Below are 17,433 nucleotides of genomic sequence, written 5' to 3'. Positions count from 1 at the left end.
GTCTTGTCCACTGGTACTTTTTGAGCTTACCATAAGTCTTAATTTTCTTCCAAATATCATAAAAGTACTTCTCTTAGGATGTCTAATATTTTACTTATATATTAGACATTCGTTTCTAAAATGAACATGCTATATCACATAAGTTTTAGATGCTTACATGGAAAAATTACCCACAGCCACAACGTTTCAAAACAGAACATTTAATGTAAAAGTCACATCATATAAATTTGGCCAACAGTAATTACAAGACATAAAGCTTTCATTTATCAAAGTGCCTCATGGCCCCTCCCTATTACTAGGCTGAGTCAGTCATTCCTCCTCTGAGTCCACAGACACTAGCTGCTCTGCGGCCTGCAGTTCTGCCTCATACTGCTTCCTCAGGCCCTTCAGATACATACGAAGACTGTCAGGGTCCAGTCTTGAGTTCCTGGCAGTCTGCAAGAGGCGAGTGGCCAGGTGGTACACAGCTCTCTGAACAAGAGTTTCCGGATCACTATGATGTTTGGCCTGGGACAATAGAACAGCACACCTTAGGTATTTATCTAGCACCACCCTTGGGTAAATGATTATTCCGGGAACAGCCCAATGTTGAACTAGAACTAGTCAAATACCGTTTGTAAATATAAGGTATGTGGAAAATATTGGATGTACAAACCAGTACATTAAAGAGAAATTGACCACCTTAAGGCATTTGATATAACAAAAAGATGTAGAATGTGATCATGAACCATACCAAGAGCTGCTGACTGATTTTTGAAGCAAATGTCTTTGCCTCCTGGACAATGGTTGAAGGAAGTGCAGTCATTTCTGCTGCCCTCAGACCTAAAAGAGCAAATAGAAACTATTTTCATAACTAACTTCTATAAGATGTGACTTAGTTTTCACCAACTGTGTACCATAGTGTCTCTCTTCAGAGCGTCCTCTGCTCAGCAAGTATGTATACACCACATTCTCAGCACCAGTGTCACCACTGCGTGTGTGTTGAACCTCCATGTGTTGGTTCTCCACATTGGGATAAAGGGACTCCAGTTGGCACAGCTCAAGGAAGTGTGTGGCAAACAGAGTGAATGCCTACAAACAGCACAGCAGCACACAGCATTAAAACCCTGAGTATTAATTTGACAACTTTGCTGTTGACCTGAGAAGTATACCATATATGAAATTAACAAATGAAATATTATTGTAGACGTACTGCAGGAATCTCATTTATCTGGTTTTCATTACAGAGGAGTGGCAGTGCAGAGCTATTTGTGCATACTTTACCTTCAGGCTAAGGATGAACTCACACACTGAGTGGCAGATGCCGATTCCTTCTTCAGCACTGGTCCCACGTCCCAACTCGTCTATAATGATGAGGGACCTGTCACTCACATTGTGGATAATGTAAGAAATCTTTAGAAAAGAAAAGAAATAAGAGTTAAAGATAATACTTTTTCAGTGATATATATGATTAAGTCAGGCACTGTGGCACAAAGCATACCTCCTTCATTTCCAACATAAAGGTGGAGGAGTTAGTTTCAAAGTCGTCATCAACACCAATTCTGGTGAAAATCTGATCAGCAACACGAAAAGAGGCATACTCAGCAGGTACAAAAGAGCCTGCAATAATAATGAAAAAGTTTTACTCAAAAACCATGCTGCATAAACGCATAGCACCATGCATTTTAATTTCCTGGGATCTGAAGAAGACCTGCTGCTGACCTATCTGAGCCATGATCTGACACAGCGCCACCTGTTTAAGGTAAGTGGATTTGCCGCTCATGTTGGGTCCAGTGATTATGACAAAGTTGCTGCCCTCTGAGATGTAGCTATTGTTTGCCACCGGCTGTTGTCCAGCAATCCGCTCCAGAATGGGGTGACGACCCTGCTTAATGGCGAGTGTGTCTGTGAACTCCGGACGCACTGGCAGACACAGCAACAAATAAACAACAATAAAAAAACATACTTTTAATTACCAGACCACTACCTGGAATGACTCTACTCAAATATTTTCTAAGAGCTAGTTTTTGTTAATTTGTTACTAGATTATGAACAGGCAGTTATCAGAACTATATACTCCATGTTTAATGATGACGGTGTAGCAAAATAAAAACAGATTTCTGAGAGGTGTGTGTAGTTGTCACAGCCAGCTAGCTCCTCTGGTGGGGAGATTTGTCTTGGTAAATACAGTGCGCCAGTGCACACTTATGTAACAAGGGTAATCTGAGTACGAGCTGGCTGGGATGGAAGGGGGCAGGCAGTCAGCACGTGTCTATGTAGAGACGCTTTCAGACAGCTGAGAGCCAGTGCTCACTACCCACGTGGCTGATTGAGTTAGTGCTGCCCACAACCCACACAAAAAGAACTAAGGCAAGCAGAGCTGCCAAACCAATGGAGCAGATTCTGTCTGTCATGTGTGAATTTGTCTGGGTGTTGCTGTATGTGCTTGCAGCATTCCCTCGTCAGACAACACCTCAGACTTGTTAAAGGTGAATCTGAGAGTTGGACTGACTTTTGGATTTAAAACAACAGTGATTCAAACTCACCATAGTCTGAGAGGGTGCATGCATTGGCAAGTGACAGCAACATGTCAAGCATTGATACAGCATCAGACAGCTTGTAAAGGCAGTGGATGTGCCTGTGGATAGTGCTTAGCAGTTGGCATATCACCCTGTAAGGAGACAAGTTACACACTGCAAAAACACTGGGATAATGATATTTGATAAACAGCACCCTCTAGTGGACAAACATAAAACAGAGCACACAAACTGGCAGTTTTGTCTACTGACTAAACTCTTTCCTTAATATTATATTATTACCTCCACCAAGGAGGTTATATTTTTGCCAGCGTGGGTTTGTCTGTCTGTCTGTCTAGCTGTCTGTGTGCACAATAACTCAAAAAGTTATATGGACAGATTTGGATGAAAATTTCAGGAAATGTTGATACTGGCACAAGGAACAAATTATTAAATTTTGGTGGTGATCACGGGGGGGGGGGGGCTGATCTGCCTTGGCGGAGGTCTGTGCTCTCAGAGTACTTTTCTAATTTATTATGGTTTTTAAGCATCAAATATGTTTGCAGTCACTCACTGATTGTCATTACAGTAAAAATATAACATATCTCTTGCAATGACTAGACTTTTGTTCACGTTACTGCGGATAAGAACATGGTGAAAAGGAGGTCTGCATTTGACTCTAGTTCATAGGAACACTGGGCTGCTACTGAGCAGCACCAACTCTAAAAATAAACCAGTACCTTGGCCTAGGACACTGACTGACTTTACATGAGTGCTACATTTTAGGGGACAACTTTGTATAACTGATGTCACCTGTAGAGGGAAAACAATGCTACAAAAACAATGTGACATGACATCCTTAGATCAATTAAGAACAAATATCCATTAACTCGTTAACTGAAACATTTTCTAATCTTCTGTGCCCCTTCATAAAATATAGGCTTTTTCAACAAAGAGTAATTCAGTTTCGACAATAAATTACTTGGCATGTTTTTAAGACATAAGATCTTCTTACACGTAAGACATATGAAAGATCTCCTTCAGGGCCTCATCACAGCGGTCATTCATCTTCATCAAGTCTACAGTAGTAAAGCCATAGTTGTTCTTGTGCTTTGTCACCTGAGGGAGCAGATATTGAAACTGACCTTTAAGGTTGATGTAATAATTCAAACCTAAATGTCCCTGTGAAAGCAATTTGAATCTATTAAAACATGCTGAGTTTAAAACAATGTCTTTCATTAAAAGCTATTATATTTTCACACGCTGTTATATATAAGATATTACCTTTGCTATTATAAATTATTGATTTTTTTTTTATCCGTCTATGTCTGCAGAAGGCTATACCTTGATGAACTCAGCTGGGAGTTTCCCGTCGGCCAAGAACACTCCCTCAAGCTTCATTTGGATGAAGAAACCTCGAGCGGTGCTGAAGCTGGTACGCATTGGCAAACCATATTTTTCCCCCATCTGGTTTACTAGCCCTGTGTCGGAAATTCAACAGGGCTTGTAGTGTGAAAAATTAAACAGGTGAAGATATTAACATTAAAAGAAATACAAATACCTGCAATGTCATCCACTATCTCAGTGTAAGCTCTGCGGGCAATGTCAAGGAACTCACTGATGTTAGGGCGCACAGCGTAACACTTCTGGGTGCGCATGTTAAGGCTCCCCTTCAGGTAGGTTGTGTCATCATTAATCACTGTTTTGATCTGCTCTAGTATCATATCAAATCTAGATGCAAACACATATAGAAGTAATAGTAAAAACAGTACATTTAATTACACAAAATTAAACTAGTGCCTTGGATCATAATATAATAACAACCTGTTGTCTTCCAGGGACATGCTGTATGCTTTTAGCAAAGCTGTGCTGCAGCTCTTCAACACCATCTGTTTATGAAATATAGCAATGAAATTAATTACCATTTTAAAACCATGAGCATTTTGACATTTGAGCACCTAGACAAAACTGATTCTTTCTATGGCTATAAAACAGAAAGAAGATTTTTTTTTTCAATCTACCCTTTGACCTACCCTTAAACGTGGCACTAGATCAAGTATGTGTTTCAGCTGAATGACATGTGAAATCTTAGCTTCAGCAGCTTGAACCTGTTGGAGGAAAGTCAAAGAAGTTAAAGGTTCACAAAGACAGAAAGGCAAAGCTTAGTCTCACATGTGCGCACTTTTAAAACACATTAATTTACTTTGTCAGAACATTCTACTGCAATGAAATCATGAATACTTGTACCGTTTCCTGCTTTGGGATTTGAACAAGAACAGACAGCAGCTGGTCAATGTCAAGGAAATGACCTATTACTGGGAGAAGCATAAAAAAACCCGAATATTTAAATACAGTTTAATACATTCATTGTCAGTGTATACAATACTCAAAGTTAATTAAGTACTTGCTCCTGACCATTCTTTAGACCAAAGAAGAGCTCCTCATTCTGCTGCAGTTCTTGTATGGTGTCTAAGCGAATGCTGATAGTCTCGATATCAACCAGAGGCTCCAGAATATTGGACCTCAGCCTTCGAGCACCACCAGGGGTTTTTGTGTGGTTAAGTACTCCAAGTAAAGTATGCTCACTCCTACACAAACACAAGTAAGCTGATCACATGTTTCTCACAAGCACATGCTGTTGCTATTTGTTGTATTCTTACCTGTGATCCCTGCTGTTGGTGACCAACTCTAAGTTAGTTGCAGATGCTGAATCTATCATGGCTGTCTGTTCACTCCCTTTAAAGATGACTTTGAGAGACTTGGCAGCATAGACAGAGTTTTGTATGAACTCCAAGTATTTGAGCAAGGCTGCAGCAGCTGCTAGGCAATAATACCTGAATAAAATTAAAGCGCCTGATTTTTAAACCTGTATACTGCTACATTAAATCTGGAGCAATTGCATATATTATTGTACTCAGTGGCATACTTAGCTTGCACTTCCATGAGAACAGTCCCAAATTCTGGAGCACACAGTTGCTGAATGTACTCGAGTCCTTTCCTCTCATTAAAATACTTCCTTTGGATAGCAGTGAAAGCTACTCCCTGACAAAATAATAGTTATGACACAACCTCTAATATGTTCACTGTGCTCATCTTTTACAATTGAGACTGCTATTTTAAAATAATAGAGGAGCTACATTCTGGGTTAAATGTGTCTTTTTTTTTTTTTTTTTTTTAAATGTATCGTTCTAGACATCTATTGTCCATTAGTACCGGAAAGTTCTCTGTGATGAGGTTGAAGAGCTTTGTCCTCTTTCCCTTCTCACTGGCTGTGTCTGGCATGAGTATTTCCAGTGGCACCAAAATATGAACCTTGGTTATAACCTTAAGAACAAAACATGGCTTCATTACTTGTATTTTACAGTGTATTAAATGTGCAGTCATTATTATTAGTTTCTGATTGTGCATGTATTACCTTGGCATAAGTCCCAGTGTCAGCAAACTGAGAGAGAACAAGCTCTGGACACTTTAAGTTGAGACTAGCCATGCCAATCTCCCCTCGAGCCAAACCACGTCCTTCAACCACTGCTACAATCACAGAAGCTCCGGACGTTGTGGTTGCAGAAGAACAACTTGTGACTGCAAAAACAGAGAAATCTGTATGAGAAACAAAGCTTCCAGCCACTTCAACACATTATTTCATTTCAATGAGGCTGAATTACAAGTGGGGTCAGTCAGTGGTGTTCGAGGAGGATGTGTTGCTGAGGCCCTTGCAGACCCCGGGGTCATTCTGAATCTTGGTGTTCCTTCACAGCTGCGGGAGGAGCTGTCTGGAGTGGATGCAATGATGGATGTATTTGAGATTCCAGACCTGAAGCTCTGGTGAATGTGACCTACGTGTCAAAAGAAATTAAAAGGAGAGGGTCTGTGACATATAGTAGCCTACTGGTAATTGTCCAAAGGTCATGTTTGGTGGTTAGACTGTGACACCTTTACCTCACTGTGAAGTAACACTGGTCTACAAGGAAAATGCTTCCAGAATAAAAGTAATGAAATTTTACCACATGAGAGTCACTGATAAAGAAAAATCAAGTCAAAAATGCTGGTTGGCTGAACTTTCCAAGATACAGACTTGGGTCAAAATGTGAAATTCAAGAATTAAGAGAGAATGGGTTTGACTCAAAAGGAATATTTGTCTCAGAGCTACAAGATCTACTTCAAAACACTGTCTGCACATTAGAATACATTCACTTTACAGGTTCTATTTAGTGGAAGATTTATAAAACTATTATATAAATGTACATAAACCAATATATATGTGTAATAACACTTCATCATATACCTTGAAAACATCAGCAAACCAGCACTTTTGTCATTTATTTTCCAATTGATCTTATTAAAATGCGTAACATTTAGCACATTTAATCTCTGACGCAAATCATTTCTAAAAAAAAATTGTAGACCAGTGTAATCAAAGCAAACTGCTTGACAGAGATTTGAGGATATTTTCAGGTTTTGAAAAGCAATTATAACAGTTTTCTATCATTTGTAACCTAATTTTCTGAAGCTCCTCCTCTACCAAAGACAGTAAACATGAACCAGTTTGCTTCAGTTGTGGCTATTCTTTATAATTCACCTGGGGCTATTCCTGGGAATGGAGGACAATTGCTGGAGCTTGAACTGCCTTCAGCTTCAGTTTGGTGGGATGACCCTGAAGTGGCTGACAGAGGTCCATAAGCTGTAGTCGTATCATTTAGACCCCTTCTGTCCAGTGGGGACATCTGCCAGATTTGTCCACATTCAGAAGTGTCCCCTCCACTTGTCATTTCTTCCGTACTACTACGAAACATCTTTGAACCTCCAAAAGGAAAGTTATCACGTCTATATATTTCGACCTATCAACACGAAAGTGAATACCTGTTTAATGTACAAGTCACTACAGGAAAAAATGTAACTTTGTGTTACACACCTAGCTAAGCTAAGAGCTAGCTAACGTTAGCATACAGGCTACTGTAACTCCGCGCGCGACTATGATCTAGTCACGTACCAGTTAGGTAATTTTTATTCATAAGCACATTTATAAGTGTATTTATTTTATATAATATAATTTCCTACTTTAATGCTGTAATTTGATTACTTATTTACCAATTACTACTTTTTACAATTGTTTTTCCAAAATATTTTCAAAAACAGGAACCACAGCACACCAAAACTAAGAAAACAGAAGGAAAAACATTAAAACGCAGCGTGTGTGACTTTATCATATGTTTCCCTTGACCAGTGTTTTGGTTGTGTATTGTTTACCTTTAGTTTAGCCCTTAGATGATGACCCTATGAGTGTTTCTAAAACTTTCTGTGTTTTCACTGGTTTAATGGATGTACAATTATTTTGTTTCTCATTTATTTACAGCTAAATGCTTTTAGCCAGCGTTTTATTTATTTATTGGTTGCAGTACACTACTATTTCATTTGGATGAATCGTGGATTTAGTAGGAGGCTTTTAGTTTAGAACAAACCGGAAGTGGGTAGCTTCTTCCGCCAGCATTCATCATGGCGGATGATCAAAATAAGAATGATTATTTTGTGAGGGAACTTGAAAAAAACGACGGTTCTTCTTTGAAGCTGAAACAGTGCTACATGGGAGATGTGGGCTGTGTGGTTTGGGATGCAGCCATTGTTCTTGCAAAATATTTGGAGACGAAACAATTTTGTGATCCGTCCACAGGAGTGAATGTGTGGGCTGGTAGGAGGGTAGTGGAGTTGGGAGCTGGAACGGGAGCTGTTGGACTCATGGCAGCAACTCTAGGGTGAGATGAATGAATAGCTTGCTTTTTTCACATATTACTCAGTGGTTTAAATATAGTTATGCATGATCATTTTATTCATTTCTACAGAGCTCAAGTATATGTGACAGACCTGGAAGAATTGCAGACCCTTCTTAAAGCGAACATCCTAGAAAACCAGGAAGTTATTGGAACTGGATCCATAACTGCCAAGGTACTAAAATGGTTTGTAAATTACTTTTATTTTCATTTTACCATTTTATTGCATGGGTTTTTAATAATATAACCGACCTGTATCATTAGCACCTTGTTAAACATGCTAATTCTTGGATTTCTCTTCTTCAAAGGGGTGAAGATGTGTCTGACTACATGCCACCTCCACATTATATCCTTATGGCAGACTGCATTTATTATGAGCAGGTATTCATTCTATAGTTCACCCATGGCTTTTGTAAAAATGCACATATAATGTTGTGCTGTTAAAATAGTAAATCAGGAGTGTGACCCTATCTCTCATAGTTATACATTTCTTATTTCCTCACAGTCTGTTGTTCCACTGGTGGAGACTCTGAAGCTGCTTGCTGGACCTGAGACCTGCATTATTTGCTGCTATGAGCAACGCACAGAGGGTGTTAACCCAAAAGTAGAAAAGCAGTTTTTTGAGGTGAGAACTGAACAGCCTACTCCATTGGCAAAGTTCTTCACAAAAGTGAATGCATTGTTTGCCTTTAGGAATTCCCTCCAATATTTCACTAAGCAGATGTATTTGAGAAACTGGTCTGATATGTACTCACAGAAAACTGCTATTCCGCAAAACAAAAAGAGAGATACCAATGAGATTTTTTCTTAAACAGTGGCAACAAAAGTGGGTACACTCATGTTGTGAAATTGTCCAACCATAGAAAGTTTCTTATTGTATCAGAGGTATTTGTTAAGATTTTAATCTTATGTTTTGGTATGCTACAAATATTCAACCAGAGGAACTGCATTACCTAGAAATACCACACGAGGTGTTAGTAAACAGTTTGACTCTTCATGACAGAGAACTCTGTCAAGGTTGTCTGATCAAAATATTTGCCCATCATAAAGATGAGAGAAGAGAAGATCAGTACATTTAAACAATCTAAACAGTGCAGTTGCTGAGAAAATTCAGAGGTTTATGAGAACCGTACGAAATTGAGTCAAGACTGACCAAGGCAGACCCACAAAAATGACTCCATACTGTTTGCAAGCTGGATCTTCAGGACAGATGTGGAAGTGCCATGAGTATTGCTGAAGAGATTCTCACATCTGGTCAGACTGTGAGTGCACAAACCATATGTTGCCACCAGGTCAGTTTACATCAGTGTTGTGCAAGATGTAAATGTTTTCTGAAGTAGGTCCACAAGTAGTCCATGATGCGTGTCAACCCAAACCACTGACCTACTGGCAGCATGTCTGGTGGCTGGTTGAAACAAAGATTAGCCTGTTTTGATGTGATGAGGCACAGTATAGATGGTGATGATCTGATGAAGAGCTACTAAGAAATGTGTGCTGTGCCTACAGTCAGACATGATGGCTGTAGTGTCATGGTTTGGGCTGAATGAGCACTGATGGCTCCAGAGTACTAACATTCATAGATTCTAGATGACAGTGGCCCAAAGTATCAATCAAATTAGACCAATGTGTTCCTCAGGGAGTGACTTAGCATGCCACCTGATCTAAATTGTAACCATCACTTGTGAGATATTCTGAAACACAAGGCAGAAGAAGGTCAGTAGTGTAATATCAGGCCACTCACATCACTGCAGAATGGACCAATTGGATCAAGACTGTTCTGAAATCATGACATGATGTAGAAGTGACCAAATTTAAAGATGTTTTCACTGTTTTCAGAAAACAGGTGTATCTTTATGTTTTGTGCAATAACAGTGAATTGTGATTTTTTTTTTTGTGAGTTTTTGCAAATTTTGTGAGCTTCTGTATGTACTAATTTGGCATCACTTTCAAATGTTATCTTTTCTTTTATGCTTCAGTTACTGCAACAAAACTTCAGCTGCGAGGAGATCCCTTCAGACAAACAGGATCCAGAGTTCAGTAGTCCAGACATTCACATCTTGCATATCCGAAGAAACATTTGAGTTTGGGTGGTTAAATCTATTTCACTAGTTAAAGTTGTATCTCAAGTGTATCATTTTTTTCTGTACATTTTGTAAAGAAATAAATTTTTACTGTAACTGAACAGTCCTGAAACGTGATCACAGTAAACATCATGAGAACCACAATTGTTCTTTAAAGGATTACAGCAATGATAGGGAAGGTACTGGCAGTGGTTTGTGGTGAGTCATTTGTATATTCCAGCTTGAAGATAGAGAATTAGTCTTGCAAATTCTTTTTGCTTTTTATGCAAAAGACAATCAAGTAAATGTAAAAAGTCAGAACAGACAATATTTTCAACTACAAGATACAGTGAATGTAAGAATATTGTGCGTCTACTTTTTTATCACTATACTTACTGTACTGTACTTATTGATCCAATAAGTCACTGCTCAAGTAATTTAACTGTAAAATGCTGTGTATTTTATTACCTCTGCCAAGGAGGTTATGTTTTTGCCGGTGTTGGTTTGTCTGTCTGTCTGTCTGTCTGTCTGTCTGTCCATGTGCAAGGTAACTCAAAAAGTTATGGACGGATTTGGATGAAAATTTCAGGAAATGTTGATACTGGCACAAGGAACAAAGGATTAAATTTTGGTGGTGATCCGGGGGGGGGTAACTGATCTGACTTGGTGGAGGTCTGTGCTCTCCGAGTGCTTTTCTAGTTTTTTGTTGTGATCATTGGTAGACATCAAACATTGCCTGTTTTGGACACTAGAGGGCAACAGTTGTCAACATTTTTTGTAAATCAAAATGAATATTCCTCTTTTTTATATGGTGTTAAAACTTAAAAGTGCAAGGTAATACAAATTACAAAAAAATCTAAAAGCACATCTTATTCTCAGAAATAAATTTAGATTATAGTGAAGTCTATAAATTTTTGCTGCCTATACAGTCATTAACACAAAAAATTTGAAATTTAGAATAAATATTTATCTTTATGAGGGGCATTTAGTTTTTAAATATTGAAACCAGCATAATATATACTAGCCGTCTTACTCTGCTTGCAGGGGGGAATTTCCACTGCAAGCCCCAGATTAGCTGGAAGATTATGACTTCTTTTCAAGCATAAACCATGAAGTACGCCCCATACTCCCACAGGCATGCAGGGGCCCCTCGCAGCCTTTCATGCTGCTCTCTGTTTACACAGTGCAGCTGAAGTGTAATGAGCAGGCTGGCCTCCAACACACAGACCAAATAAAAATGTTAATGCTCAAGTTGATGGGATGGGGTGAACACTAAAGGTCCCATTAAATACTCAGATCACTTTATAGAAGTGTACAATGTGATCCCAGTTTGAGGATGCAACTGCAAGCAAAGCAACAAAAAAGCTTTTCATAATCCAGCTGCTGTAAATCATCAGTCAAATGCAACAGCTTTATCAGCTTCTCGATAAACACACATCTTGCACATGCGCACATGTAACCTTTCCTGTCCTAAGTAATAGATTCATTATTAACCCGTAGACCAACATTGATTGAGAGATGTGTGGAAATGTTCACTTGTGTGTCATTGACAAAGACAGGAATGGTTGGATTGAGTCATGGTTTAAAAATCTGACCTCTGGGTCCCCGAGGACCTTGGTGAGTGATATGGCCAATCACAAAGGGGAAAGAGTGAGATTTGTTGCTGTTTCTTTACAAATGCCATAATTAACTGCAGCAGATCATTTGAGATAATGACTACCAGGAGATCTCAGCCCCCTCAGTTGAGCCTCAGGCACCTGCTCTGCTACAGTCTGAATAAGCCCACTATTAATGCCTCCTCTAGTCTTGACCAGGATTTGTTGAACTAATTAATTTGATCCACAGCTGGTATTAAGTCTGTGCACCCCACCCCCCCCCCACCCCCCCCCCGAGGGGTGGGGACGACACCCAGTGGGGTTATGAGGGATTACTGGGGTAGAGGGGAGCTCCATTGCACTGTATCTACATTTCATCCCATAGTCTACTCATAGCTCTCCCAGAATCTATTTTCATTCTCTCTGGTGTTCTCTCCTCCATAAATGTTAACTAAAAATAATTTTTGAAAAAAGTGTAGTTATAGTCTTCTTATGATTGGCTAATTAGGCTAGCACTACAGGGGAATACAGTGATGCTCACAGTAAATGAGGACAGCCCACAGTGAAGCAGAGGTGTCTCTGTAATCTGTTATCATAAGCACATTAGAGTTACGTCTTGTTAGATTCTGGTGGCCGTATACATCCACTGCTGAACATGTGGTGTACAAGCAATATGCACAGACAGAATGAGGGCGTTTCTGCCAACAGATGGTGCTGTTAGTGGAAATAACTCTTAACTTATGAGAAAATATCCTGCAATGAGACCAATATAGTTCAAATCCTTGTGAATAGCTGTAGAAGTAGTCAGTGTACCACTCAAACACTGTTCATTCATTAATTATGGAATGATAAAAGTTGCTGTTGTTTTTGTTTGCAGTTATTTTAGAGACACCACAGTCCTGGGGCACTGTAGTTTCTTCTTGTGGATTGTAGTGAAAAACAAACCTCTCCTTGAACTCTGTAATCCATCCGCATCCCCCAGGTTCTCTTTAAACAAGATAACATGAGGAGGCAGTGCAGCGCCCCTTCAAACCAGATGGGTGGAGGATAGTCTGACTCCAGCCCCTGTGTGGTGTGCTCCACTCTGCTGCATCACAGCCAAGTGACACAGAGAAGCCTTTGTGTCACCAATAATCACGCTGCCTGGAGCCAAGAGACACTGTTCCAGAAAGGAAGACTCATTTTCTCACTAACTATTAGGGAGTGGCTCAAGAATAGACATCAAACTGGGCTGATTAAAAATAGAAAAGTCTTCAAAAATTGTGTGACTCCTGTGATCCTGGGTCCACACACAACCACAGATTATCCCTTTCTCTTTCCTATGACTTGATGCACTCACTATTACCACAGACAACATGCTCTTTCCAAAATAAAGCCAGTGACTGTATTATGTTTTCCTCTCTTCCCCCTGTTTTGAACTATAAGATACAACAGTGCTAATGTGTACCACTTTTGTTCAGTGGATCTGAGAGCAAGAAGGGATACAGTGCCAGTAAATCAAAGCCTGACAGGACAACAAGCTTGGCAAAACACAAAGCTGACTCCATCTCCTTTCATGCAGGGCAACAGGAGGATGGGGGTGCTCTTAAGACAGTTATGCTTGGAAACTAATTAAATACTGTAAAAAAAATCATATTTATTTTAGCTGTCCCCTCCTTCCATTTGCTTTAATGCAGTAATAGCTGCATTGATTCGGCTAGAAGCGTGAACTTTAGAGAAAACTCAGTGAAAGATTGAAATATTACATCACATGACAATCAAATGATGCAATTTTAATGCCTCTGTAAGTCTTTTCAGATTGTACATGGCATAAATACAGCATCAGTAAAAATGTATTGATCTAGAATTGCTTGAAATACTACAGGTTTCGTGAGGTGTGTTGGCTGCCTTCGGGCATTCTAGTGCAATGATGTATTTGTCATCATTACAATGTGTGGCAGCCCGGCACTGAGGGAAAAAAGTGGAGAGAGGGAGGGAGCAGTGTATATATGTGGGTATGTGTGTAGTGTTTCCCTGAGTCATTACCTCTCAGTAGTCTGAATCTGGACTCTGTGCAAGCAGCAGTGCCTGACTTGCCACTGATCTGAGATTCCTCCAAGCCCAAACTGTTGTCTAATCCAGACACACTGTCACTCTAAACACTGACTCTTCTGTAATTACAGTGATCTTGTCAGATATACAGATGTAGTCATTCAGGGAGCGTGACAGTGTGGTGGCAAGCTGCTGAACGAAGCCTTTGAGGTTGTCTTGCATGGATCTTCATCATTCTGTCACTCTGTGTGTGGAAGCTGTGAGTGAATCCATGTGGTTGGTAGACACTACTGAATGAGTCCTGTGCACTTTGTAATGAAATCACTCTTGGATGCTGCTGTCAGATCAGTCTGTGTAGAGTTTATGTTAAGCTAAAAGCCTCATGGCAGATGGCAGACTACTGGGTACTGTAGTAAGCATGAGGCAAATATATAGAACAAACAGGTGATCTCTTACTTGCAGAAATAAAAAGGGGAGTGAAATGTACAAAACAGGAAGGTCTCATATGTCCAAATGATTCAGTTTTTCTTCACATACACTTCATTCCTTCCAGCCGTTAGTCTGTAAGTTGCAGCACCATCTATAATGCCTGTCATCCCTTTTCTAGACTGTGCTTTTGCTTAGATCTGAAAGCAAGATGGTTAACACTCAGCAATGATTCTCCTTACCCCCTGTCTGCTGCAGCTGGAAAAACACAGCGCACAAGTACAGGGACAAACTGGTTCAGTCTAACACGCAGCTGTGTGAGGCATCCTGCAATTCTCAAGAGAAATCATGTGGACAAATTTCAGGTTTTCACATAATGGAATATAAATAGAAGCCCACAGGCTAAACAAAATTAATGTAACTTAGATTGGATGGCTTTTAAACTGAAGCACTAACACTAAAACATGGTTACATGTAATAAAACTGTATAAACAAAACAACATGATCAGTGACTTAAAGGAGTGATATTTGTCTTTTTTAAATGGAATTATGCATTTTAAAACATTTCCCTGTGGTCTACATAAACTGTAAATGCTATGCTTGGGTCTGAACTTCAACCTGAGTAATGACAAGAGAAAGGTCATTTTGAGCGCTGGTCCTTTAAATGCAAGTGAGCCACTTCACACCCCACCCCCTCCAGGTTGTTGACCGTGCGTCTCTGTCCTGTTCAACCAACAGCTAAACATTTTAGGTAATCAGTTTGAAGTTTGGACATATTTTCAGTTTTTACTACAACCACTGCAGCTGACAAACAATTATGGCATACTCAGAAAAATGTTCGTCAGAAGTCTTGACCTTATATGTACAAATGTTGTGACTTAACTAGTTATAAAACGTAAAAAATGTAGAAGGAATTGAAATGAGTTGAAGAAATCCACTCAATTTTTGCTGGACTTAACATAAAGATAGCACCTGGAGGGTTCAAATTCAACTTTTTGGACTATTAGGGTCCAAATACACAAATAAATGTACCAAAGACTAATAAAAGTGGGTTTAGTAAAATATGACCCCTTTAAATTATTAGTAAGAGAACTTTTTATATACTCGTGAACAAATTATTTTTGTCACATAGACTTAAAGTACTTGATAATGTTCTGGTCTTTCACCACAGCAAGAAACCTTTTGTTGAAGAAATGAATGGAATGTATTTTGGATCAATGCCCAGGGTGCACCTTGGACTTCACAGCCTGAGTTTTCAGATTTATTTAGCTGGTCTGTAGCAGAGCAGAGCCCCTATTAAAATTACAACACTTTTCTGGAGTTATTTATGAGTAAAACCTCAACTAAGAAACCTGTATTCAAAACAAACTTGAGACACTCCCACAGAGAAAAAAAACACTTATTTGTGTATAGCTCACACATTTTGCAAGTCTACAAGGAGTATGCATGGTATTTTAGCATGGCATTCAAGAACAGTAACCTCAGCAGGAAACCTCAAACAGCTTTCAGCCACTTCCGGACCTGTTTTACACTGAACTCTGTTTGAGTTCATTATTAAGAGCTCACTTAAGGCTACTGGAGGTGCACAGGGATTAACCTGAGGACGGAGGTTTTAAACCATCATGAGTAACAGCTGTTTTACTGTCCTTCAGTACCTGCAACCTCTTAACCAAGCTGTGTGAACTGCCGGTAAGAGTGGGTGTTCCCTCCAACCATTTGGCAGATAAATAAACCACTTTAATAATGGTGTTCAAATATGTGCATAAGAATATCTGTGTCTGCATGTCCAGTGATTATCCAGCTGGGTGTGGTCTTCAAACGCAAGCCAGCATTAAGCCGGCAATGACTACATTCACAGGCCGCAGTCTGAAATGAGTATTAGTGTTACCTGCGCAAATAATACGCTGCAGTTGGAGTTAACAGGAAGTGGAGACAACTGAGGATGACAAGCTACGCCCCTGAAAACCACAAACACAACACAAACTAGGTATATAGGCAAGTAAGAGAAGCAGCTGTTATACCACTCACCACAGTTATTCCTCAACTGTTCTACATCTTTGTCAAGTGCACTAATGAAGGGCCAGTCACTGTTGCAAAGAGGGAAAAAGTAGTCTGTTCCAGTATTGCAGAACTTTTTGTTGAAACAGAATGGGTGCTCTTTCGTTTTCATCCCATTCTTCCTCTTTCTATGTAGAATAGAGGAACTCACTGAAAACTCCAGTAGCACACTCAGTCACCTATGTGATACCAAAACCACTACGCCACACTGGCCAAGATCCCATCAGACTGTCGTCATAGAAACCACCCCAACAAACAATCATTCTGGCGGGCTAAGACAAATCTGTCATACACATTCTTGCGCAAACTAGTGGAAATGTTTAAGCTGTTTGTGTTGTGACGCAGTCTTTTGACAACGGTGAATCATGAGAATCAAGTGCTCACAAACCTGTTAGCCAAAAGAACCTGTTGCTCTTGTGCACATGTTTATATCTCCAAAGGTAGTCAAACACAGAACTGGCAGACAAAGTACTCAGATCCTTCACCTCAGTGAAAATAACAGTGTCCTGAATTCAGAATGTTACTCAAATAGAGGGATGTACTGGCAGAAAACTGTAATTCAGAGTATTAATATTGTATTAGATAATCTGTAAGTGCATTTTATATTATCAACTTATATTCACACTTTGTATACTGTTATATATTTAGTTATATATTTAGACATTTAGTGAAGAAATAAAAAAATTGCCATCCTGTAAGTGTGTGTGTGTGTATATATATATATATATATATGTATATATATATATATATATATATATATATATATATATATATATATATATATATATTTTTTTTTTTTTTTTTTTTTTTTTTTTTTGTTCTCATGGACTGTCTCAGAGAAGCCCCTGAGGCAGTCAAGCACATCACAGCAGACTGCAAGATGCTGGCAGGGAAGGCATACATGGAGCGGCATAACTAGGTAGCGGGCATTGTGTACAAGAACACCTGTACCAAGTACAGACAGGAGGTCCCAGGGTCATGATGGGAGACACCCACGAAGGTGATA

At 39.4% G+C, this 17,433-nt stretch overlaps 2 protein-coding genes across 2 annotated transcripts; one reads left to right on the top strand and one right to left on the bottom strand.

Moving 5' to 3' along the window:
• Window positions 1-180: 180 nt before the first annotated feature.
• Window positions 181-16,588, bottom strand: msh4 (mutS homolog 4). Its single transcript, XM_030127578.1, has 20 exons — window positions 16,398-16,588; window positions 6,158-6,328; window positions 5,911-6,074; window positions 5,709-5,819; window positions 5,422-5,537; window positions 5,156-5,329; window positions 4,911-5,083; window positions 4,743-4,810; window positions 4,529-4,603; window positions 4,320-4,384; window positions 4,057-4,226; window positions 3,840-3,976; window positions 3,511-3,614; window positions 2,526-2,650; window positions 1,702-1,902; window positions 1,481-1,599; window positions 1,264-1,392; window positions 897-1,071; window positions 734-822; window positions 181-507 (listed from the first exon to the last, which is right to left on the bottom strand). Exons 1-20 carry the CDS (start codon window positions 16,537-16,539, stop codon window positions 310-312), a joined length of 2,706 nt encoding a protein of 901 aa, XP_029983438.1. The 5' UTR covers window positions 16,540-16,588; the 3' UTR covers window positions 181-309.
• On the top strand, window positions 7,974-10,777 carry vcpkmt (valosin containing protein lysine (K) methyltransferase). The gene is made up of 5 exons (XM_030127577.1): window positions 7,974-8,242; window positions 8,330-8,443; window positions 8,566-8,638; window positions 8,763-8,882; window positions 10,234-10,777. Exons 1-5 carry the CDS (start codon window positions 7,986-7,988, stop codon window positions 10,336-10,338), a joined length of 669 nt encoding a protein of 222 aa, XP_029983437.1. The 5' UTR covers window positions 7,974-7,985; the 3' UTR covers window positions 10,339-10,777.
• Window positions 16,589-17,433: the final 845 nt, after the last annotated feature.

Source organism: Sphaeramia orbicularis, chromosome 22 (assembly GCF_902148855.1).
Source record: "Sphaeramia orbicularis chromosome 22, fSphaOr1.1, whole genome shotgun sequence".
NCBI classification, from domain to species: domain Eukaryota; kingdom Metazoa; phylum Chordata; class Actinopteri; order Kurtiformes; family Apogonidae; genus Sphaeramia; species Sphaeramia orbicularis.
The sequence above is the reverse complement of the archived record's forward strand: the minus strand, read 5'-3'. Positions and strand labels throughout refer to the sequence as shown.